The sequence below is a fragment of the Salvelinus fontinalis genome, chromosome 35 (assembly GCF_029448725.1).
Source record: "Salvelinus fontinalis isolate EN_2023a chromosome 35, ASM2944872v1, whole genome shotgun sequence".
Taxonomy (NCBI): domain Eukaryota; kingdom Metazoa; phylum Chordata; class Actinopteri; order Salmoniformes; family Salmonidae; genus Salvelinus; species Salvelinus fontinalis.
This window is the reverse complement of record NC_074699.1, coordinates 33,877,313-33,904,334: the sequence shown is the minus strand read 5'-3', so window position 1 is coordinate 33,904,334 and position 27,022 is coordinate 33,877,313. Positions and strand designations below refer to the sequence as shown.

The following is a 27,022-nucleotide window of genomic DNA, read 5'->3' as shown; positions in this document are numbered from 1 at the left end:
AGTCCCATAGGGCGCCGTCTGGGGTAGGCCGTCGTTGTAAATAAGAATTTGTTCTTTACTGACTTGCCTAGTTAAATAAAGGTTTTAAAAAATCTAATAATATATTTTTTTATAATTTTTTTAAAGCATTGACATTAACATCAGCAAAAACAGTAACATTTATTTATTGTTTGGTTACTACGGCACAATACGTAAAGAGTTGAGTGACATGGCTTGTATGGTATCCATATTAGGAAAGCCTCAATCTCAGCAGGACTACTTACAGCTGCAGCAGCTGACGCCATACTCATACTGTTGACCTTGTCCAGAAGGGCAATGATGAGGCTGTACAGGTTACCCAGATATAACACCAGGACTCTGTGGCGAGGAGACAAAACATTCACTGCATTACAAAAGAAAGAAAACAAGCTAAAATCAAGTTAGTAGCAACATTAACAAACAGTACAGCTACGGTGTAGTTACATGTTAAAATAGGAATCCAATTTCACTGATACTCTACTGTATCTGTGAAACGTAATGTTAAGTGTGACCAAAAGAGATTTGAGGTGCTGTCAGAGTCAGACCGGGCCAGCTGGAAGCGGAGGGAGGTCCTAGGATGGTACATCTCCAGCTGAGCCACCAGCTCAAAGGCAGACGGGGCAATCATGGTGATGAGGGACACCACCACACTCACCTGGGACAGGAAACAGGATATGACATCAGGCACTGGGTATGTTATGAAATAGACACCTTCATATATGCTTGATGACATCATAAGGAGTCATTGTATCAGGACCTTCTCTTCTCTTTTTCACTATTATATGGAGGCATCGGAGGAGCAAGCAGTTAGGAGCTAGAGGCTGTCCAACTCAGAATTCCAAGTCGGAAACTCTGTCATCTTTCTAGAGCTTTGACTTTCCGACCTGAAGATCATTTGGATGATTTTACCAGTTTTCTTTCCTCCAGAGTTCCCAGTTGTCTTGAAAACACCATCAGTCCAGGCAGCGACATCAGGGTAGTGGAAACAGTTATCTTATCAAAGCCCTACAGACATCCATTATCCTGAACTGAATTAAATGATCAGCTGTCATGCACAGATGGTGATACATTTGGCTGGTGATAGCAGTCTCCCTATTGGTCTCCAGTTTCACATTAACACCTTTATTACAGCACCCTGAGAGGAAATGATGCGAGAGAAACACAAGGCACGATGTAATTCAAGTCCTGTTACATATGTCTTTGTCATCAGGGAAATCAAGTGGCCAAAATGAGATACAGTAGCTATAATCCATCAACCAAGTTAAACACAATATTGTCAGGTTTCCCGGACTCAGAGTAAGCCTACTTACAAAATATTAAGAACACATGCTCTTTCCATGACATAGACTGACCTGGTGAATACAGGTTAAAGCTATGATCCCTTTTTGATGTCACTTGTAAAATCCACTTAAATCATTGTAGATGAAGTGGAGGAGACAGGTTAAAGAAGGATTTTTAAGCACTGAGACAATTGAGACATGTTGTATGTGTGCCATTCAGAGGATGAATGGGCAAGACAAAACATTTAAGTGCCTTTGAACAGAGTATGGTAGTAGGTGCCAGGTCGCACCGGTTTGTGACAAGAACTGCAACGCTGCTGGGTTTTTCACACTCAACAGTTTCCCATGTGTATTAAGAATGGCCCACCACCCGAAGAACATCCAACCAACTGTGGGAAGCATTGGAGTCAATATGGGCCAGCATCCCTGTGGAACACTTCGACACCTTGTAGAGTCCATGCCCCGATGAACTGAGGCTGTTCCTTGAAGGAGACACGGGGGAGGTGTTCCTAATGTTTGGTATACTCAGTGTATAGTGTAGTGAACTACCTCATTCTTCTCCCATAGTGTTAGCTCTGGCTTCTCCAGCTCTAGTTTCTGGGAGCGGTCCACCACAAAGTAGATTATATAAATGCTGCCAGCCAGAGAGAGAAGGACCAGGATGTTGGCTAGGATACGCAGACTGATCAGGACTGCTCTGGAAGACAGAGAGAGAAACAGAGAAACAGTAGTTCAAGAAATTAAATGTATTTACAGTGCCTTCAGAAAGTATTCATATCTCTTGACTTATTCCACATGTTGTTGTGTTACAGCCTGAATTCAAAATGAATTAAATAAAAACATTCTCTCACCCATCTACACACAATACTCCATAATGACAAAGTGAAAACATGTTTTTAGAAATACAGAAGTATCTCATTTACATAAAAAGTGTCTCAAAGAGATTTCCACACCTGGATTGTGCAACATTTGCCCATTATTCTTTTCAAAATTATTTGAGCTCAAATTGGTTGTTGATCATTGCTAGACTGTTACGCCTGCTCCCGCTTCCCCTCTCTGGCGCTCGAGGGCGCCAGGCTGTCCTTCATTACGCACACCTGTCACCATCATTATGCGCATCGGCGCTCATTGGACTCACCTGGACTCCTTCACGTTGTTGATTGCCCTCTCTATATCTGTCTGTTTCTCAGTTTCCCCCCTGTGTCTGCATTATTGTCCTAATGTTGTTTTGTTCCTCTCGTCCAGACGCTGTTCTTGTTTTGTTTGATGTCCATTTTCCATTAAATGTTCACTCCCTGTACTTGCTTCTCATCTCCAGCGTCGGTCCTTACATAGACAACCATTTTCAGGTCTTGCCATAGATTTTCAAGTAGATTTAAGTCAAAACTGTAACTCAGACACTCAGGAACATTCACAGTCTTCTTGGTAAGCAACTCCAGTGTATGTTGGAAAGCAGACTGAACCAGTTTTTCCTCTAGGATTTTGCCTGTGCTTAGCTCCATTTAGTTTCTTTTTTATCCTGTAAAATTCCACAGTCCTTAACGATTACAAGCATACCCATAACCAGGCAACAACACATCCTCCACACTGACCTTTAACACTAGGGCCCCTCAGGGGTGTGTACTTAGACCCCTCCTGTATTCCCTGTTCACCCACGACTGCGTGGCCAAACACGACTCCAACACCATCATTAAGTTTGCTGACGACACAACAGTGATCACCGACAACGATAAGACAGCCTATAGGGAGGAGGTCAGAGAACTGGCAGTATGGTGCCAGGACAACAACCTCTCTGTCAATGTGAGCAAGACAAAGGAGCTGATCGTGGACTACAGGAAAATGGGGGCCTGTTTGGCCCGCGTTAACATCGACGGGGCTGTAGTGGAGAGGGTCGAGAGGTTCAAGTTCCTTGGTGCCCACATCACCAACAAACTATCATGGTCCTAACATACCAAGACAGTTATGAAGATGGTACGACAAAACCTTTTCCCCCTCAGGAGACTGAAAAGATTTTGCATGGGTCCCCAGATCCTCAAAAGGTTCTACAGCTGCACCATCGAGAGCATCCTGACCGGTTGCATCACCACCTGGTATGGCAACTGCTCGGCAGCTGACCGTAAGGCATTACAGAGGGTAGTGCGAACGGCCGAGTACATCACCGGGGCCAAGCTTCCTGCCATCCAGGACCTATATAATAGGCGGTGTCAGAGGAAAGCCCATAAAATTGTCAGAGACTCCAGTCACCCAAGATATACATTTTCTCTGCTACCGCACAGCAAGCGGTACCGGAGCGCCAAGTCTAGGACCAAAAGGCTCCTCAACAGCTTCTACCCCCAAGCCATTAGACTGCTGAACTTTGCATAAAAATCGCCACTGGACAATTTACATTGACACCCCCCCTCTCTTTTGTACACTGCTGCTACTCGCTGTTTGTTTGTTACCTATACATAGTCACTTCGTCCCCACCTACATGTACAGATTACCTCAACTAGCCTGTACCCCCGCACACTGACTTGGTACCGGTGCCCCCTGTATATAGCCTCGTTATTGTTATTCTTATTGTGTTACTTTTTGTTATTACTTTTTATTTTAGCCTACTTGGTAAATATTTTCTTCTTCTTGAACTACACTGTTGGTTAAGGGCTTGTAAGTAAGCATTTCATGGTAAAGTCTACACTTGTTGTATTCGGCGCATGTGTCAAATAAAGTTTGATTTGATTTGATAACATGATGCAGCCACCACTATTCTTGAAAATATGGAAAGTGGTACTCAGTAATGTGTTGTATTGGATTTGCCCCAAACATAACACTTTGTATTCAGGACAAAAAGTGAAATGCTTTGCCATTTTTATTATTATTACTTTAATGCCGTTGGATGGATGTTTTGGAATATGTTTATTCTGTACAGGCTTCCTTCTTTTCACTCTGTCATTTAGGTTAGTATTGTGGAGTAACTACAATGTTGTTGATCCATCCTCAGTTTTCTCAGATCACAGCCATTAAACTCTGTAACTGTTTTAAAGTCACCATTGGCCTCATGATGAAATCCCTGAGAGGTTTCCTTCCTCTCCGGCAACTGAATTAGGAAAGATGCCTGTTTCTTTGTAGTGACTGGGTGTATTGATACACCATCCAAAGTGTAATGAATAACTTCACCATGCTCAAAGGGACATTCAATGTCTGCTTTTTCTTTTTTACCCATCTTCTTTGTAAGGCATTGGAAAACCTCCCTGGTCTTTGTGGTTGAATCGGTGTTTGTAATTCACTGCTTGACTGAGGGACCTTACAAATAATTGTATGTGTGGGGTACAGAGATGAGGTAGTCATTCAAAAATCTTGTTAAACACTATTATTGCAGTAAGAGTGAGTCCATAGAACTTATTATGTGACTTGTTAAGCATATGTTATCTCCTGAACTTATTTAGGCTTGCTATAACAAAGGGGTTGAATACCTATTGACTCAAGACATTTCCGCTTTTCATTTTTTATTCACTTGTGGGGTATTGTGTGTTGGCCAGTGACAAAAGAAAATCTCAATTTAATCCATTTAAATTCAGGCTATAACATAAAAAAGTAAAGTGGTGACACTGTGTAAAGCCCTTTTACTGTTGTCACAAAGTGCTTTACAGTAAACCTGCTTAGACCCAGGCCCAAGCAAAATCTGAAGCACAGTGGCAAGGAAACAACTCTTTAGAAGGAAGAAACCTAAAGAGGAACCAGATTCAGAGGGGAGGTCCTTCCTCCCCTGGCTGCCTGTATTGTACACTCTTAGTGTTCTTTGGCTGTCCCCATAGGATAACCCTTTTTGGTTCCAGGTAAAAACACTTTTTGTTTCCAGGTGGAACCCTTTTGAGTTCCATGTAAATCCCTCTGTGGAAAGGGTTCCACATGGACCACAAAAGGGTTCTACCTGAAAACACAATGAGTGTACATTGGACATTCCACAGCCTTCATCAGATCACCACCTAAACCACACAAAAGTGGCAACATGGTAACGTTACCATAATTCAAACTCCAGTGTAAATCTCCCCAAACCAATCAGTAGAACTTTAGGTTGAAATCTCCCATTGAAACTACAATTTACATACAGTACAGTGCATGCATCCACCTAGCATTAGCCCCAGTTAGAATAGACATTAACTCAAATGGAGTGAAAGAAGTGGCAACATAGTGTGGTGGAGAGGGACGCGGGCGGTGTGAACGAACGTTCCCTGAGGTATTAATCCCTCTTTAATGTCTACTCAGGTCCGATGATGCTCTGGAGGGGTGATTTAGAGCCAGTCATCTCTGACGGTAAAAGGCTGCTAGGATGAGTTACGCCACCAGGAAGTGTCGACCTGTGTGTGGGGTAGCAATGGACTGGGCGCGAGACAGTAAATCAGTCCTTTCTGAGACCAGTGGAGAACGCAGGTAGAAGAGGCTCAAAAGCAACCAGGGGATAGCAGGAGATGAACTTCCACTGAACATGTCATAGCAAAACATTGACTTTTATACAGTGTTTCCCCTATATGCAAAATCATGGCTGCCACTGGATTTTTTTTTAGATGTGTAGATGTATGCGCCAGGAAGACACACCTCCCCACAGGAAGACCCCCTCTTCCTGCAGGAAGACACCAGGAAGACCCCCCCTTCCTGCAGGAAGACACCGGGAAGACCCCCCCGCCCACCACTAGACCACATTCACACACCCCTCCCCCCATTTGTACATCCATGACTCCAGTAGGCTAGACCCCTAAATAAAAGAGCATCATCAATGAATGTGGTACAGTCCTGGATTCTACCAATCAGAATGACACAAGATGGGCCTCCCGAGTGGCACAGTGGTCTATGGCACGTTATCACAGTACTAGCTGTGACACTAGAGATTCTGGGTTCAAGTCCTCGCTCTGTCGCAGCCGGCCGCGACCGGGAGAGCCATGGGAGGCACAATTGGTCCAGTGTCATCCGGGTTAGGGGTTTGGCCGTCAGGGATGTCCTTGTCCCATTGTGCCCTGACACGGTCGCAAGGTGTACAGTGTTTTCTCCAACACATTGGTGCGACTGGCTTCCGGGTTAAGTGGGCATTGTGTCAAGAAGCAGTGCGGCTTGGTTGGGGTGTGTTTTGGAGGACGCACGGCTCTCGACCTTCGTGTCTCCGAGTCCGTACGGGAGTTGCAGCGATGACAAAAGACTGCATCTACCAATTGGATACCACGAAATTGGGGATAAAAAATGAATGACACAAGACACTGCAAAGGATAAAGCCACTGACGCATAAAAGCCAAGGGTCCATTAACGGGTCCAGGGTGTCAGCAACTCTCAGGAAAACAATATCAATGTGTGACGCTAACTTAGCCACCCTCTACAAGGACAAGAGAATAAACATACTTACAGACTAGTATCCTTCTTTTTCTCCTGCTCCTCAACAATAGCCTCCTAGAGAAAGTAGCAAGGAATTAGCATTTATTAATGTCATCTATCTTGTGTAACTACATATTTGCTGCAATTTTGTCCACCTATCTGTAGAAAAAAAACTGAAAAATAAAGGTTAAATACGGATAAAGAAAGAAAAAAACAATGTATTGTATCAAGCATCTAAGGATTTCAACTGAGCTTATTGAAACAGAGGAATCTACTTTTACATTTTGCTGACTGTACAGGGAAACTCAACAAGCAGCTTACAGGTCTCTCTTGTTTAGACGTAGAATACAGATTATAGATCAGCCCTCAGGAAAATCAGCAGTAATTCATTGGTACATTGACTTCTACTCTACAGAGTGCTGTGTGGGAATTAAAGAAATTGGGATCGTTGGAAATCAAATCCGAGGAGTGGAGTGGTGTAGTGTTTCTCAATGGCTCAGTGCAGATGAAGGAGAGGAGACTAGGAAAGGAAACAGTTAGGATGATTGAGCGTGCACCACAAATGTGTTACATGGCTTCCTCTTTCCATCTCCTCCATTTGTGATGATTTGAAACCACAGGATAAGTGAAAGCAGGAGATGAGCAGAGGAGGGCCGTTTAGACTATTGAGGGCGACATTTTCGTAGTGCAAAAATAACCATACAACTCATTTTATTCTGGCAGCGTGATTACACTTTAAACTTTACTTCAACAATGTGCATCATAAAGAGGCAACTATTTCCGTATTTCTCAGTAACATGTAACGTTGTAGAATTATTTAAAAATGAAATCCCTGCAAGATGAGGTTTACAGAAATGTGGCCCTGAGTCTTGCACCATGTGTCTCTCTCACCCTGATGTTGTTGACGATAGCGGCTCCCTTGCTCTCTGCAGCCTCAGGGTTCCCTATGAGGTAGTCCCAGGCACAGAACACTCTCCAGCAGAAAGTGAAGTTCTCGTCAGAGGCACTGGCTAGGCTCAGACGGGAGTTCTTAGCCATCCTGAGGGAAAATTTTAACAAATAACACAAAATGGCATCGATTAGCGACAGGTCATTGTGTTCCTAATAAGAGGTTAAACTGGCAATGGAACAGAATTCAAACACATTTATAGGTAATACAGAAACAGTTAAAATATAATCACTACAATGGTGGTTACAATGTGATAGCCACGGTACCAAAACAGAGGAGAGGTTTGACCTCGTACTTCAATGCTCTTAGTTGTTGCAAAAATGTACCCACTATGCTTTTTACTTTGTGTATCTACGTCATATCGCTGAGTACACCTTAAAAAATATAATATTTGACATTAGTAGTAGCTAGTAGCTAGCCACATCAATGGTCACCTTTGGTAATACATTCAATATCACTTCACTTTCATTTTGATATCAATATCAACCACATAAATGAGCTTTATTAAAGAGACTCCTGTGATTACTTTCTTAACAGAATGATGAAACTGTAGGCAAAAACAGCCATCCCAACCAGAAAATAGGCCAGGGGGAGGCGATAGCCGGCACTGCCGAGCTTCCTCACCGGGCCATAGTACCCATAGAACAACACCGAGTACTGGAGGTAGCCCTGTGGATGAAAACATCACAAAGACAACAATTTGGAATAATCTGGGAACCAAGTTGTGGCTTGGGTCTTTAAAACACAGTGAGACTGAATGCATGCAACAAACAAAACCAACACGCTGTTGGGGCACCATTGAGACACTATTGAGATGCTATTGAGACACTATTGAAACGCTATTGAGACACTTTTGAGACACTTTTGAGACATTATTGAGATGCTATTGAGAAACTTTTGAGACACTATTGAAACACTATTGAGACACTATTGAGACATTACTGAGGGACTACTGAGGGACTATTGAGACACTATTGAAACACTATTGAGACACTTTTGAGACACTATTGAGATGCTATTGAGACACTTTTGAGACACTATTGAGATGCTATTGAGACACTTTTGAGACACTATTGAAACACTATTGAGACACTATTGAGACATTACTGAGGGACTACTGAGGGACTATTGAGACACTATTGAAACACTATTGAGACACTTTTGAGATGCTATTGAGACACTATTGAAATGCTATTGAGACACTTTTGAGACACTATTGAGATGCTATTGAGACACTATTGACACACTATTGAGACACTTTTGAGACACTATTGAGATGCTATTGAGACACTTTTGAGACACTATTGAAACACTATTGAGACACTATTGAGACACTATTGAAACACTATTGAGACACTATTGAGACATTACTGAGGGACTACTGAGGGACTATTGAGACACTATTGAAACACTATTGAGACACTTTTGAGATGCTATTGAGACACTATTGAAACGCTATTGAGACACTTGTGAGACACTTTTGAGATGCTATTGAGACACTATTGAAACGCTATTGAGACACTATTGAGATGCTATTGAGACACTTTTGAGACACTATTGAAACACTATTGAGACACTATTGAGACATTACTGAGGGACTACTGAGGGACTATTGAGACACTATTGAAACGCTATTGAGACACTTTTGAGACACTATTGAGATGCTATTGAGACACTTTTGAGACACTTTTGAAACACTATTGAGACACTATTGAGACATTACTGAGGGACTACTGAGGGACTATTGAGACACTATTGAAATACTATTGAGACACTTTTGAGATGCTATTGAGACACTATTGAAACGCTATTGAGACACTTTTGAGACACTATTGATATGCTATTGAGACACTATTGAAACGCTATTGAGACACTTTTGAGACACTATTGAGATGCTATTGAGACACTTTTGAGACACTATTGAAACACTATTGAGACACTATTGAGACATTACTGAGACACTATTGAGACACTATTGAGACACTATTGAGACACTATTGAAACGCTATTGAGACACTTTTGAGACACTATTGAGATGCTATTGAGACACTATTGAGACGCTATTGAGACGCTATTGAGATGCTATTGAGACACTATTGAGATGCTATTGAGATGCTATTGAGACACTATTGAGATGCTATTGAAACACTATTGAGACACTTTTGAGATGCTTTTGAGACACTATTGAAACGCTATTGAGACACTTTTGAGACACTATTGAGATGCTATTGAGACACTTTGAGACACTATTGAAACACTATTGAGACACTATTGAGACATTACTGAGGGACTACTGAGGGACTGTTGAGACACTATTGAAACACTATTGAGACACTTTTGAGACACTATTGAGACACTATTGAGACACTATTGAGACATTACTGAGGGACTACTGAGGGACTATTGAGACACCATTGAGGCACTGCTGAGACACTACTAAGACACTATTGAGACACTATTGAGGCACTGCTGAGACACTACTAAGACACTACTGAGACACCATTGAGACAGTACTGAGACAGTACTGAGACACTACTAAGACACTATTGAGATACTATTGAGACGCTACTGAGGCACTACTGAGACATTACTGAGGGACTATTGAGACACTACTGAGACACTGCTGAGATACTACTAAGACACTATTGAGACACTACTGGCACATTCAGTGCTGAAAATGTAGTCCTCTCCCTGACCATAGTGGCATTCATGGAACATTAATATCATGTTTAAACAAATCCTGATCCAATTCACACAGTGTAAGGATTATTATGTGGTTATTATGTGGTTATTATCTGGGTATTATGTGGTTATTATGTGGTTATTATGTGTTATTATGTGGTTATTGTGTGTTAGTATGTCGTTATGGTGTGTTATTATGTGGTTATTGCGTGTTATTATGTGGTTATTATGTGGTTATTATGAGGTTATTATGTGTTATTATGTGTTAACATGTGGTTATTATGCGGCTGTTATGTGGTTATTATGTGTTATTACGTGGTTATTATGTGGTTAGTATGAGGCTAATATGTGGTTATTATGTGGTTATTGTGTGTTATTATGTGATTAGTATGTGTTATTATGTGTTATTATGTGGTTATTATGTGGTTATTGTTGATCCTCGGGGGCCTCAGTACTTAAAGTCATGCTGAAAAGAAGGCTGGCAACATAAACATCACTTAAAGTACAAGGAGTGGTTGAAATATAGTTTAGATGAATCGGACTACACAACAAAATGCATGTAATTGAACAGTGATATTGAGGGAACATTAAGAGATAAAACTGCCTTGCCCCAAGAGACCAGATTGTGTCCAGATCCTGGGCTGAGGCCAGGTGCTCCTTGGGAATGGTCTTACTCCGGGTTGTTCCGAACGGCTCTCCGGCCAGGAGCTGAGGGGAGAAATCAGATGGATTATTATGCCAGTTCAATCAATGATATGGAGATATAGTACATATCGATTTGAGAGGAGGAGTGGGGGCTAATGGATTAGGAAGGGACAATGTTACCATTGAATTTGCACGCACGCACGCACGCACACACACACACACACACACACACACACACACACACACACACACACACACACACACACACACACACACACACACACACACACACACACACACACACACACACACACACACACACACACACACACACACACACACACACACACACACACACACACACACACACACACACACACACACACACACACACACACACACACACACACACACACACACACACACACACACACACACACACACACACACACACAGTTTAACTACCCACTCCATGCCTCAACATTTTTTATATATTCCCTAGATCTTTATTTTCTCTTTTCTTCCGATCATAATCTACAATGATCTCCAACCAACCATAACATTGATCGGTCCACATGTATGAAGTAGCAACGGTAAATTCTGATATATAACAGGTGGATAATGGAGTAAGACACAACACTTAAAAAGGTTTGAATATTGACTGAATTATAGTACATAAACCATTCTAAAATTAGGTCCAGCTTCACCATAACTTCACCGTGACTTCACCATGACTTCACCGTGACGGTAAAATGTTTAATTGTCAGATACAAGCTAAAAGGTACTTAGTCTACAACCCACGATCGGATTAAATCCCTACCAAAGTTATCTCTGAAAACTTCAGTCTACAAAGGAAAAGTCCAATCTGTGAGGTTGGGGTGAATGAAGGAGGGAAAAGGTTGGTTGGAGAATAGATGGAAGGAAGGAGGGATGAAATGGAGGAGATTGGGAGTGAGTGATGTGCCAGCTGATGTCTGGGGAAATTGCCTGTGTCTGAATGTCAGCCGGCTAAATAAATCAGCCCTGCTTTTCCCGACATACTCAGACCAATAACAATGCCCTCTATGCATTATTTGTGACGGCTGGCACCAAAAGTGCTGATTTTTATTGTCATACTTTGCAAGCACGTACCGGAATTTACAATATCTGTTAGGTCCTCTCTTGTATCCTCTGCATACAATTCACCATTGTAACATTCAGCTACATTCTACATTTGAAGCAGTCAAATCGTATTAAAAATCCTCGTATTTGAAATCCTCTATTGCTATTTTTAAGTTTTGTTTTATGGAGAATTCAGTTTACTTCCTTTCACTAATAACTTAATTATTTAGTCATGATACACACATCCATGGTACACACATCCATGTTACACACATCCATGATACACACATCCATGATACACACATCCATGATACACACATCCATGTTACACACATCCATGATACACACATCCATGATACACACATCCATGATACACACATCCATGATACACACATCCATGTTACACACATCCATGATACAAACATCCATGGTACACACATCCATGTTACACACATCCATGATACACACATCCATGATACACACATCCATGATACACACATCCATGATACACACATCTATGGTACACACATCCATGATACACACATCCATGATACACACATCTATGGTACACACATCTATGGTACACACATCCATGATACACACATCCATGATACACACATCCATGATACACACATCTATGGTACAAACAGCACCTGTTCTTCTATTGATTGATTGATTTTCCCCTATCTATCCAGATAAGTCATCGGACCTAAGGAACACACACACACACACACACACACACACACACACACACACACACACACACACACACACACACACACACACACACACACACACACACACACACACACACAGTTACCTCAGGTATGACTATGAATGCTCCAGTCATGACAGTAAGGACTATGTTGATACCAAACAGCCATCTGAGGAAGATGAAGTAGGAGGCCACCCCTGACCCAAAGTGACCTAAGAGGGAAACAGAGACAGGGGTGTACGGTGAAGCTACCCCGAGACACTGATATTGGGTCAGTTTTGCATTTTCACCACTAATGGTTAAGTTAAGGATTGGGGGAGGGGGAGCTATCCTAGATCTGTACTTGGGGAAAGGACACAGATACTCACAAATCATCTCAAACCAAACTGAATATATTTTAAATTTCAGACATTACATTTTTTTTTTTTTATGATAATTGTCACATGCTTGGTAAACAACAGGTGTAGACTAACTGAAATGCTGATTGTCACATGTTTGGTAAACAACAGGTGTAGACTAACTGAAATGCTGATTGTCACATGTTTGGTAAACAACAGGTGTAGACTAACTGAAATGCTGATTGTCACATGCTTGGTAAACAACAGGTGTAGACTAACTGAAATGCTGATTGTCACATGTTTGGTAAACAACAGGTGTAGACTAACTGAAATGCTGATTGTCACATGCTTGGAAAACAACAGGTGTAGACTAACTGAAATGCTGATTGTCACATGCTTGGAAAACAACAGGTGTAGACTAACTGAAATGCTAACTTGTGGGCCCTTCCCAACAACGCAAAAGACAAAAAATATAAATAAAATAACAAAAGAAAAAAAATTGTAACGCGAGGAGTAAATACACAACGATAACTTGGCTATATACACGGGTTACCAGTACAGAGTCTATGTGCAGGGGTACGAGGTAATGACTTGGCTATACACACGGGTTACCAGTACAGAGTCTATGTGCAGGGGTACGAGCTAATGACTTGGCTATACACACGGGTTACCAGTACAGAGTCTATGTGCAGGGGTACGAGGTAATGACTTGGCTATACACACGGGTTACCAGTACAGAGTCTATGTGCAGGGGTACGAGCTAATGACTTGGCTATACACACGGGTTACCAGTACAGAGTCTATGTGCAGGGGTACGAGGTAATGACTTGGCTATACACACGGGTTACCAGTACAGAGTCTATGTGCAGGGGTACGAGGTAATAACTTGGCTACACACACGGGTTACCAGTACAGAGTCTATGTGCAGGGGTACAAGGTAATGACTTGGCTATACACACGGGTTACCAGTACAGAGTCTATGTGCAGGGGTACGAGGTAATGACTTGGCTATACACACGGGTTACCAGTACAGAGTCTATGTGCAGGGGTGCAAGGTAATAACTTGGCTACACACACTGGTTACCAGTACAGAGTCTATGTGCAGGGGTACGAGCTAATAACTTGGCTCTACACACAGGTTACCAGTACAGAGTCTATGTGCAGGGGTACAAGGTAATAACTTGGCTACACACACGGGTTACCAGTACAGAGTTTATGTGCAGGGGTACGAGGTAATGACTTGGCTATACACACGGGTTACCAGTACATAGTCTATGTGCAGGGGTACGAGGTAATTACTTGGCTATACACACGGGTTACCAGTACAGAGTCTATGTGCAGGGGTACGAGGTAATGACTTGGCTATACACACGGGTTACCAGTACAGAGTCTATATACAGGGGTACGAGGTAATGACTTGGCTATACACACGGGTTACCAGTACAGAGTCTATGTGCAGGGGTACGAGGTAATGACTTGGCTATACACACGGGTTACCAGTACAGAGTCTATGTGCAGGGGTACGAGGTAATGACTTGGCTATACACACGGGTTACCAGTACAGAGTCTATGTGCAGGGGTACAAGGTAATAACTTGGCTACACACACGGGTTACCAGTACAGAGTTTATGTGCAGGGGTACGAGGTAATGACTTGGCTATACACACGGGTTACCAGTACATAGTCTATGTGCAGGGGTACGAGGTAATTACTTGGCTATACACACGGGTTACCAGTACAGAGTCTATGTGCAGGGGTACGAGGTAATGACTTGCCTATACACACGGGTTACCAGTACAGAGTCTATATACAGGGGTACGAGGTAATGACTTGGCTATACACACGGGTTACCAGTACAGAGTCTATGTGCAGGGGTACGAGGTAATGACTTGGCTATACACACGGGTTACCAGTACAGAGTCTATGTGCAGGGGTACGAGGTAATGACTTGGCTATACACACGGGTTACCAGTACAGAGTTTATGTGCAGGGGTACGAGGTAATGACTTGGCTATACACACGGGTTACCAGTACAGAGTCTATGTGCAGGGGTACGAGGTAATGACTTGGCTATACACACGGATTACCAGTACAGAGTCTATGTGCAGGGGTACGAGATAATTGAGGTAGATACAGTACGTACATATAGGTAGGTATAAAGTGACTAGACAACAGGATAGATAGTAGACAGTAGCAGCACCTTCTGTGATGAGTGTGGAAGTGTGTGGCGACAGTGTGCCTATGTGTCAATACAATTTTACAGTCAAATACGCATTACAGTAAAAGGAAATGAACTAACATTCTACTGTAATATAGTCAATATCTTACATGTTCAAGTAAGTAATGAAATATATTATTAAAAGTTGTTACTTTCTATTTTCTTGATCCTCATCTCCCAGGGAATAAACAGAACCACGATGTTGTACAGCAGCCTGGAGACCTTCTTCAGCAGCTGGAAATATAGCACCATTTTATATTACTGTGTGTGTATATATTTATATATATACTGTATATATTTGTGTGCATGGCTTTTTTGATTGATTGATTTACTGTTATTATCGTGTCATATTTCATATGCCCAAACCATTGGACTTAAACAGTCAATTATTTTCAGAGTGTGTGTGCATGTGTGTGTGTGTGTCACGAATATCACCGAAGGTGACTCCCCTTCCCGTTCGAGTGGCACTCGGCGGTCGTCGTCGCTGGTCAACTAGCTGCCACCGATCCTTTTTTCTTTTTCGTTTATGTCTGTCTAATTGTTTTCACCTGTTTCTTGTTAGGGTTTTGGGAGAGGTTCTATTTAGGTTAGTTTCGCCCGCTAGTGTTTGTGTGGCTTATTATGTGTATTCATGTTGTACATCGTGAGTGTTATTTTGATTGTGGGATTTTCGCTATTCAGCTTTATTTTAAACAGTGGACTGTGGGTTGTTTTACGCCTGTGTTTTGGCACCACCCGTTTGTACCTGTTCCTGTTTTCATGCTGTGGAATTAAAGCGTTTTTCCCTGGAATACTTTTGCTCTCTCTGCGCCTGACTCTGCACCCATCATTCACCTGACGTAACAGTGTGCGTGTGTGTGTGTGTGTGTGTGTGTGTGTGTGTGTGTGTGTGTGTGTGTGTGTGTGTGTGTGTGTGTGTGTGTGTGTGTGTGTGTGTGTGTGTGTGTATGTGTTTCAGGAGGAAGAGGTTAAAATCTTTGCTTAATTTTCTCAGAGAAGATCTGTTGATTCAGTATCCAACACATACAAGCAACACCAGTCAAGTCCCATCACTTAACATCAAATGAACAGATCCCACTGTACCATAGATAAATATTGTATTTAATTAATTTCGTGATATACAGAGGGGTACTTAATTCAAAAGTCAAGATATGATTATTCATATACACATAAGTCCATTCGTTGAACAAATGGATGTGATTTCTAAATTGTAATTAAGCAGAAGCCAATATATATATATAATCATTATTCCTCATCAATCTACTTTCTAAAAGTCAATTAATTTTAATGGTGCTTCGGTAGCCTTGCCCAATGCCTCCTGAACATTTTAATGGTGCTTCGGTAGCCTTGCCCAATGCCTCCTGAACATTTTAATTAAACCAAACCATAACAACAGGCTATAAATTTGCTTGGCTGCGGTTTGCTGAGTCTGTGTGTGTGTGTGTGTGTGCGTCTATATCTCTGTGTGTGTGTGTGTGTGTATATGTGTGTGTTTGTGTGTGTATGTGTGTGTTTGTGTATGTGTGTACAGAGAGAAGCCTACAGGCAGAGGGAGCAGTGTCGAGCTCTAACCTCACGGTCTCGTAAACACAGTGAGAACAGAAAGGCAATGTTAAGTGTATAACTCAGCCTACAGAACAGAGGGAATGGACACAGTAACAACCAGGCTGAAGGCATCAGATAGATGCACTGCAGTAGAGAAATAGTGAGCTAATTCTCCTAGCTAATTTTCAATTAAATCATATGTGAAAAGTAGCCTGATACATTGATATGCCTAAAAACATTAACATGTTTATATCTGTGTTGAAATTAGAGTTGCATGCAGTTTGTGAAACTAGAGGCACATTACTGGCAGAGCAGACTTTGTTTCATTGTTTGAAAACAACAGTACGCTATGAGATGTCAAAACGTAATACTTAACCTGTTGTCGTTGTTTACTGGAACCCCCATGTTTTGGACAAAGTAGACCATCCACATGCAATCAAATGTGCTACAGCAAGTGAAACTATGACTATGAAGAAGAATTGTTAGTGGTACGGTCATTGTGTTGTATAATATGAGTGTGTTTGTGAACCTTCTTGCAGTATGTGTTGTTTATCAGAACAGGTGTGTGTGTGTGTGTGTGTGTGTGTGTGTGTGTGTGTGTGTGTGTGTGTGTGTGTGTGTGTGTGTGTGTGTGTGTGTGTGTGTGTGTGTGTGTGTGTGTGTGTGTGTGTGTGTGTGCGCGTGTGTGAACCCACATCAGCACCAGCAGCCTGGTACCCTCTTGTCCTTGTTAGCCTCCCCTCGTACTTCAGGACAATCTCTCTGGCCTGCCTGGATCAAACACAGGGAGATAACAATGGCTTTTAAACTCTGATCTACAGTCAGTAGAAATACAAACACATCACTGGAAGAGTGAATATGATTCAATACACTGATCTAGGTTCAAATATTAAATCAGATAAAGTAAAACAGTTTTAAAGACATGTAAATTATGATTCCAGAGATTGATGTAATTTCAGACAAAAAGAACTTACAGCAGGTTAAACCCTTGCATGTTGTTTCCCAAACTGGTCCTAGTTCAGCTTTACTGTGCGTGGGAGTAGAGTATTCCTGCTGTGGTTCTCAACCCATCACTGGGGTAGTTCAGATGTCTGTGGCACTTGCTCTAATCAACGATGCCTACTCTCAACAGGCTTTTCACAGACTCCTGTGCCCCTCTGAAATTATACATCTTAAATAAAAATGTTTTAGGGCAGATTCAAAATGTATATTAGAAAGAGAGGAGGAGACTAAATAAAAGAAGCCAAAGCGGGAAGGGTGGAGACAGACGGTAATGGAATTCCGGTTTCCATGGTTTCGTACTTGTGCCTACATCACCAGACCATTGGGCCTGCACACTCTTTTCATCTTTCAACTTGCTTATGGTACTACTACTAGGATAAACTCTATGGTTGATATCATGCATTTTATGGTACTACTAGGATAAACTCTATGGTTGATATCATGTATGTTATGGTACTACTACTAGGATAAACTCTATGGTTGATATCATGTATTTTATGGTACTACTAGGATAAACTCTATGGTTGATATCATGTATGTTATGGTACTACTACTAGGATAAACTCTATGGTTGATATCATGTATGTTATGGTACTACTACTAGGATAAACTCTATGGTTGATATCATGTATGTTATGGTACTACTACTAGGATAAACTCTATGGTTGATATCATGTATGTTATGGTACTACTACTAGGACAAACTCTATGGTTGATATCATGTATGTTATGGTACTACTACTAGGACAAACTCTATGGCTGATATCATGTATGTTATGGTACTACTACTAGGATAAACTCTATGGTTGATATCATGTATGTTATGGTACTACTACAAACTCTATGGTTGATATCATGTATGTTATGGTACTACTACTAGGATAAACTCTATGGTTGATATCATGTATTTTATGGTACTACTAGGATAAACTCTATGGTTGATATCATGTATGTTATGGTACTACTAGGATAAACTCTATGGTTGATATCATGTATGTTATGGTACTACTACTAGGATAAACTCTATGGTTGATATCATGTATTTTATGGTACTACTAGGATAAACTCTATGGTTGATATCATGTATTTTATGGTACTACTACTAGGATAAACTCTATGGTTGATATCATGTATGTTATGGTACTACTACTAGGATAAACTCTATGGTTGATATCATGTATGTTATGGTACTACTACAAACTCTATGGTTGATATCATGTATGTTATGGTACTACTACTAGGACAAACTCTATGGTTGATATCATGTATGTTATGGTACTACTACTAGGACAAACTCTATGGTTGATATAATGTATGTTATGGTACTACTACTAGGACAAACTCTATGGTTGATATCATGTATGTTATGGTACTACTAGGACAAACTCTATGGTTGATATCATGTACGTTATGGTACTACTACTAGGACAAACTCTATGGTTGATATCATGTATGTTATGGTACTACTACTAGGACAAACTCTATGGTTGATATCATGTATGTTATGGTACTACTACTAGGATAAACTCTATGGTTGATATCATGTATGTTATGGTACTACTACTAGGACAAACTCTATGGTTGATATCATGTATGTTATGGTACTACTACTAGGACAAACTCTATGGTTGATATCATGTATGTTATGGTACTACTACTAGGATAAACTCTATGGTTGATATCATGTATGTTATGGTACTACTAGGACAAACTCTATGGTTGATATCATGTATGTTATGGTACTACTACTAGGATAAACTCTATGGTTGATATCATGTATGTTTGTAACGACTGTCTGATTTCTGCATTGATACAGGTGTCCCTATTAAAAGATATAGCTGTTTAAATACATAGATAAATAAAATGCACTGGAAATATAAAATATAAATATTTAATACAGAAAATAAGTTGAGTATGCCATTTCGAAACAAATCAAATGAACTTTGAGATAAAAAGGGACAGGAATTTCACAACCAGCAAAACCGGTGAAAACGGGTGTACGGACCAGTGATTTGCAGTGTAAAATATGAGGTGTTTTTGCAGGGGGTGTAATCAGCAGTATTCACCCAGAGATTACTGAGGACGTAAAATGCAGGCTTGCATCTCATCCGTGTGACGGTCATAAAGCCTAGAGCAGTAATATCAAACCACCCATATAAAATCTCTCTCTCTCTCTCTCTCTCTCTCTCTCTCTCTTTAACACTTTTTTGGTTACTACATGATTCCATATGTGTTATTTCATAGTTTTGATGTCTTCAGTATTATTGTACAATGCAGAGAATAGCAAAAATAAAGAAAAACCCTTGAATGAGTAGGTGTTCCAAAACCTTTGACCGGTCACGTATATTGACAAATTATGTTGAAACAACGTTGATTCAGCCAGTTTGTGTCAAGTGGGACACAACCCATCCCCTTATGCGATTATCAGCTGATGTCAAACACACATGGGTCTACAAATACAATTCTCTTCCTCAATAGTGAGTAGCGAAAGAATACTATATAAATAGTCTAAATGAGTATGACATCCTGGCATTTAAAGCATACTAAACTTGATCATTTTGACATACTATAAGACTTAAATATTCACATACCTAAAACGCCTACTATTTAGGACAGAAGTACAGGTATTTAGGACAGAAGTACAGGTAATTAGAACAGAAGTACAGGTATTTAAGACAGAAGTACAGGTATTTAGGACAGAAGTACAGGTATTTAGGACAGAAGTACAGGTATTTAGGACAGAAGTACAGGTATTTAGAACAGAAGTGCAGGTATTTAGAACAGAAGTACAGGTATTTAGAACAGAAGTACAGGTATTTAGAACAGAAGTACAGGTATTTAGAACAGAAGTACAGGTATTTAGAACAGAAGTACAGGTATTTAGGACAGAAGTACAGGTATTTAGAACAGAAGTACAGGTATTTAGAACAGAAGTACAGGTATTTAGGACAGAAGTACAGGTATTTAGAACAGAAGTACAGGTATTTAGAACAGAAGTACAGGTATTTAGGACAGAAGTACAGGTATTTAGAACAGAAGTACAGGTATTTAGAACAGAAGTACAGGTATTTAGGACAGAAGTACAGGTATTTAAGACAGAAGTACAGGTATTTAAGACAGAAGTACAGGTATTTAGGACAGAAGTACAGGTATTTAGGACAGAAGTACAGGTATTTAGAACAGAAGTACAGGTATTTAGAACAGAAGTACAGGTATTTAGAACAGAAGTACAGGTATTTAGACCAGAAGTACAGGTATTTAGAACAGAAGTACAGGTATTTAGGACAGAAGTACAGGTATTTAGAACAGAAGTACCGGTATTTAGGACAGAAGTACAGATATTTAGGACAGAAGTACAGGTATTTAAGACAGAAGTACAGGTATTTAGGACAGAAGTACAGGTATTTAAGACAGAAGTACAGGTATTTAGAACAGAAGTACAGGTATTTAAGACAGAAGTACAGGTATTTAAGACAGAAGTACAGGTATTTAAGACAGAAGTACAGGTATTTAGGACAGAAGTACAGGTATTTAAGACAGAAGTACAGGTATTTAGGACAGAAGTACAGGTATTTAAGACAGAAGTACAGGTATTTAAGACAGAAGTACAGGTATTTAAGACAGAAGTACAGGTATTTAGGACAGAAGTACAGGTATTTAAGACAGAAGTACAGATATTTAGGACAGAAGTACAGGTATTTAGGACAGAAGTACAGGTATTTAAAACAGAAGTACAGGTATTTAGGACAGACGTACAGGTATTTAGGACAGAAGTACAGGTATTTAGGACAGAAGTACAGGTATTTAGGACAGAAGTACAGGTATTTAGGACAGAAGTACAGGTATTTAGGACAGAAGTACAGGTATTTAGAACAGAAGTACAGGTATTTAGGACAGAAGTACAGGTATTTAGGACAGAAGTACAGGTATTTAGGACAGAATTACAGGTATTTAGGACAGAAGTACAGGTATTTAGGACAGAAGTACAGGTATTTAGGACAGAAGTACAGGTATTTAGAACAGAAGTACAGGTATTTAAGACAGAAGTACAGGTATTTAGGACAGAAGTACAGATATCTGGACACGGTCCAAATGTCTAATCTGTGTTGTCAGGAGACATCTGGACTCCGGTTTGAATTTAATAGCATCCTAAACCCCAGAACAGGAGACAAGCACACATGTATCAGGTGTGTCCCTCTACACGCATGGTGTTTGTATAATCAATGTGTGTGTGGGACTGGAGGTCCTGACCCCAGTAAAAATAGGAACCAGGCGAACTAACAGCTGATGAAATAATTACTCCGCTAATTTGGTTTATTTTCTGTGGGAGGAGCCATTAACGTGGTGAGGGAGTGAGGAGCCCAGGAGAGGCAGATGTTAATCGTTATTTATTTCGCCTCATGCTTTACACTCCGATGGCTCCTTCGCCCATTAGCGACAGAGAGTTAGCGCTTTTTCGCCATTTATGAGCTCTCAGGTGTTAATGAAGAGCTAGTGTTTACATGTTTCCCCTATCTGACATGTTAATGGGTTTGGATAACCACAGACTGCAGGGGAAGAAACAACAGCAAAGAGGGAACAAAACGTGCACATGACTATGCATAGGGGTTCTTATACTGTGGTCAAATGCATCTTGTGATAAATCAATTTGTATACCTGTCCTGTCCATCTTAAGGAATGAAACCTAAGGCTGCATCCCCAATTCCCCCCTCTGCCCTACATAGTGCAGTACTTTTGACCAGAGCCCTATATGCCCGGGTAAAAAGTTGTGCACTAAATATGGAATAGGGTGCCATTTTGGAGCGTTCTAAGATGCTGTACCTAAATCTCTGCCTTGGTTATTTTGAGCTCCAACACCTGTTACCATGAATTAGTATTATAACTATTGGACCTGTTACCATTAATACGTAGTATAACTATTGGACCTGTTACCATGAATTAGTATTATAACTATTGGACCTGTTACCATGAATTAGTATTATAACTATTGGACCTGTTACCTTGAATATGTATTATAACTATTGGACCTGTTACCATGAATTAGTATTATAACTATTGGACCTGTTACCATGAATTAGTATTATAACTATTGGACCTGTTACCATTAATTAGTATTATAACTATTGGACCTGTTACCATGAATTAGTATTATAACTATTGGACCTGTTACCATGAATATGTATTATAACTATTGGACTTGTGTCACGTCCTGACCTTAGTTCCTTTTTTATGTCTCTATTTTGGTTTGGTCAGGGCGTGAGTTGGGGTGGGCATTCTATGTTTTTCATTCTATGTTTTGTTCTATGTTTTGTATTTCTGTGTTTGGCCTGGTATGGTTCCCAATCAGAGGCAGCTGTCAATCGTTGTCTCTGATTGAGAACCATACTTACAGCAGGTAGCCTGTTCCCACCTGTGATTGTGGGTAGTTGTTTCCTGTTTTGTGTTGTGTCACCTTTCAGGACTGTTTTGATTTTCGTTGTTTCACTTTTGTTATTTTGTATTCAGTGTTCAGTTGTAATAAATTTAACATGGACACGTACAACGCTGCATTTTGGTCCGATCTTTCCTATTCCTCATCAGATGAGGACGACAATCGTTACAACCTGTTACCTTGAATTAGTATTATAACTATTGGACCTGTTACCTTGAATATGTATTATAACTATTGGACCTGTTACCATGAATTAGTATTATAACTATTGGACCTGTTACCATGAATTAGTATTATAACTATTGGACCTGTTACCATGAATTAGTATTATAACTATTGGACCTGTTACCATGAATTAGTATAATAACTATTGGACCTGTTACCATGAATTAGTATTATAACTATTGGACCTGTTACCATGAATTAGTATTACAACTATTGGACCTGTTACCATGAATTAGTATTATAACTATTGGACCTGTTACCATGAATTAGTATTATAACTATTGGACCTGTTACCATGAATTAGTATTATAACTATTGGACCTGTTACCATGAATTAGTATTATAACTATTGGACCTGTTACCATGAATTAGTATTATAACTATTGGACCTGTTACCATGAATATGTAGTATAACTATTGGACCTGTTACCTTGAATATGTAGTATAACTATTGGACCTGTTGTCATGAATATGTATTATAACTATTGGACCTGTTACCATGAATTAGTATTATAACTATTGGACCTGTTACCATGAATTAGTATTATAACTATTGGACCTGTTACCATTAATATGTAGTATAACTATTGGACCTGTTACCTTGAATATGTAGTATAACTATTGGACCTGTTACCATGAATTAGTATTATAACTATTGGACCTGTTACCATGAATTAGTATTATAACTATTGGACCTGTTACCATGAATTAGTATTATAACTATTGGACCTGTTACCATGAATTAGTATTATAACTATTGGACCTGTTACCATGAATATGTATTATAACTATTGGACCTGTTACCATGAATTAGTATTATAACTATTGGACCTGTTACCATGAATTAGTATTATAACTATTGGACCTGTTACCATTAATTAGTAGTATAACTATTGGACCTGTTACCATGAATTAGTATTATAACTATTGGACCTGTTACCATGAATTAGTATTATAACTATTGGACCTGTTACCATTAATATGTAGTATAACTATTGGACCTGTTACCTTGAATATGTAGTATAACTATTGGACCTGTTACCATGAATTAGTATTATAACTATTGGACCTGTTACCATGAATATGTATTATAACTATTGGACCTGTTACCATGAATTAGTATTATAACTATTGGACCTGTTACCATGAATTAGAATTATAACTATTGGACCTGTTACCATGAATTAGAATTATAACTATTGGACCTGTTACCATGAATTAGTATTATAACTATTGGACCTGTTACCATGAATATGAATTATAACTATTGGACCTGTTACCATGAATTAGTATTATAACTATTGGACCTGTTACCATGAATTAGTATTATAACTATTGGACCTGTTACCATGAATTAGTATTATAACTATTGGACCTGTTACCATGAATTAGTATTATAACTATTGGACCTGTTACCATGAATTAGTATTATAACTATTGGACCTGTTACCATGAATATGTATTATAACTATTGGACTTGTGTCACGTCCTGACCTTAGTTCCTTTTTTATGTCTCTATTTTGGTTTGGTCCGGGCGTGAGTTGGGGTGGGCATTCTATGTTTTTCATTCTATGTTTTGTTCTATGTTTTGTATTTCTGTGTTTGGCCTGGTATGGTTCCCAATCAGAGGCAGCTGTCAATCGTTGTCTCTGATTGAGAACCATACTTACAGTAGGTAGCCTGTTCCCACCTGTGATTGTGGGTAGTTGTTTCCTGTTTTGTGTTGTGTCACCTTTCAGGACTGTTTTGATTTTCGTTGTTTCACTTTTGTTATTTTGTATTCAGTGTTCAGTTGTAATAAATTTAACATGGACACGTACCACGCTGCATTTTGGTCCGATCTTTCCTATTCCTCATCAGATGAGGACGACAATCGTTACAACCTGTTACCTTGAATTAGTATTATAACTATTGGACCTGTTACCTTGAATATGTATTATAACTATTGGACCTGTTACCATGAATTAGTATTATAACTATTGGACCTGTTACCATGAATTAGTATTACAACTATTGGACCTGTTACCATGAATTAGTATTATAACTATTGGACCTGTTACCATGAATTAGTATTATAACTATTGGACCTGTTACCATGAATATGTATTATAACTATTGGACTTGTGTCACGTCCTGACCTTAGTTCCTTTTTTATGTCTCTATTTTGGTTTGGTCAGGGCGTGAGTTGGGGTGGGCATTCTATGTTTTTCATTCTATGTTTTGTTCTATGTTTTGTATTTCTGTGTTTGGCCTGGTATGGTTCCCAATCAGAGGCAGCTGTCAATCGTTGTCTCTGATTGAGAACCATACTTACAGTAGGTAGCCTGTTCCCACCTGTGATTGTGGGTAGTTGTTTCCTGTTTTGTGTTGTGTCACCTTTCAGGACTGTTTTGATTTTCGTTGTTTCACTTTTGTTATTTTGTATTCAGTGTTCAGTTGTAATAAATTTAACATGGACACGTACCACGCTGCATTTTGGTCCGATCTTTCCTATTCCTCATCAGATGAGGACGACAATCGTTACAACCTGTTACCTTGAATTAGTATTATAACTATTGGACCTGTTACCTTGAATATGTATTATAACTATTGGACCTGTTACCATGAATTAGTATTATAACTATTGGACCTGTTACCATGAATTAGTATTATAACTATTGGACCTGTTACCATGAATATGTATTATAACTATTGGACCTGTTACCATGAATTAGTATTATAACTATTGGACCTGTTACCATGAATTAGTATTATAACTATTGGACCTGTTACCATGAATATGAATTATAACTATTGGACCTGTTACCATGAATTAGTATTATAACTATTGGACCTGTTACCATGAATTAGTATTATAACTATTGGACCTGTTACCATGAATTAGTATTATAACTATTGGACCTGTTACCATGAATTAGTATTATAACTATTGGACCTGTTACCATGAATATGTAGTATAACTATTGGACCTTTTACCATGAATTAGTATTATAACTATTGGACCTGTTACCTTGAATATGTATTATAACTATTGGACCTGTTACCATGAATTAGTATTATAACTATTGGACCTGTTACCATGAATTAGTATTATAACTATTGGACCTGTTACCTTGAATATGTATTATAACTATTGGACCTGTTACCTTGAATATGTATTATAACTATTGGACCTGTTACCATGAATTAGTATTATAACTATTGGACCTGTTACCATGAATTAGTATTATAACTATTGGACCTGTTACCATGAATATGTATTATAACTATTGGACCTGTTACCATGAATTAGTATTATAACTATTGGACCTGTTACCATGAATAATTATTATAACTATTGGACCTGTTACCATGAATATGAATTATAACTATTGGACCTGTTACCATGAATTAGTATTATAACTATTGGACCTGTTACCATGAATTAGTATTATAACTATTGGACCTGTTACCATGAATTAGTATTATAACTATTGGACCTGTTACCATGAATTAGTATTATAACTATTGGACCTGTTACCATGAATATGTAG

The 27,022-nt window shown here is 39.5% G+C and overlaps 1 protein-coding gene across 1 annotated transcript in view; it reads right to left on the bottom strand.

Annotated features, from left to right (window-relative positions):
• The window catches only part of LOC129834779 (transmembrane channel-like protein 3), a 63,660-nt gene that overhangs the window by 22,487 nt on the left and 14,151 nt on the right, over positions 1–27,022 (bottom strand). Inside the window, exons 3-12 of the mRNA XM_055900050.1 lie at positions 17,527–17,602; positions 15,439–15,520; positions 12,836–12,942; positions 10,879–10,977; positions 8,114–8,256; positions 7,530–7,677; positions 6,670–6,713; positions 1,848–1,995; positions 564–673; positions 264–357 (exon numbers count right to left, since the gene is read on the bottom strand). Coding sequence (XP_055756025.1) covers positions 264–357; positions 564–673; positions 1,848–1,995; positions 6,670–6,713; positions 7,530–7,677; positions 8,114–8,256; positions 10,879–10,977; positions 12,836–12,942; positions 15,439–15,520; positions 17,527–17,602 — 1,051 coding nt within the window. The remainder of the gene's footprint in view (positions 1–263; positions 358–563; positions 674–1,847; positions 1,996–6,669; positions 6,714–7,529; positions 7,678–8,113; positions 8,257–10,878; positions 10,978–12,835; positions 12,943–15,438; positions 15,521–17,526; positions 17,603–27,022) is intronic.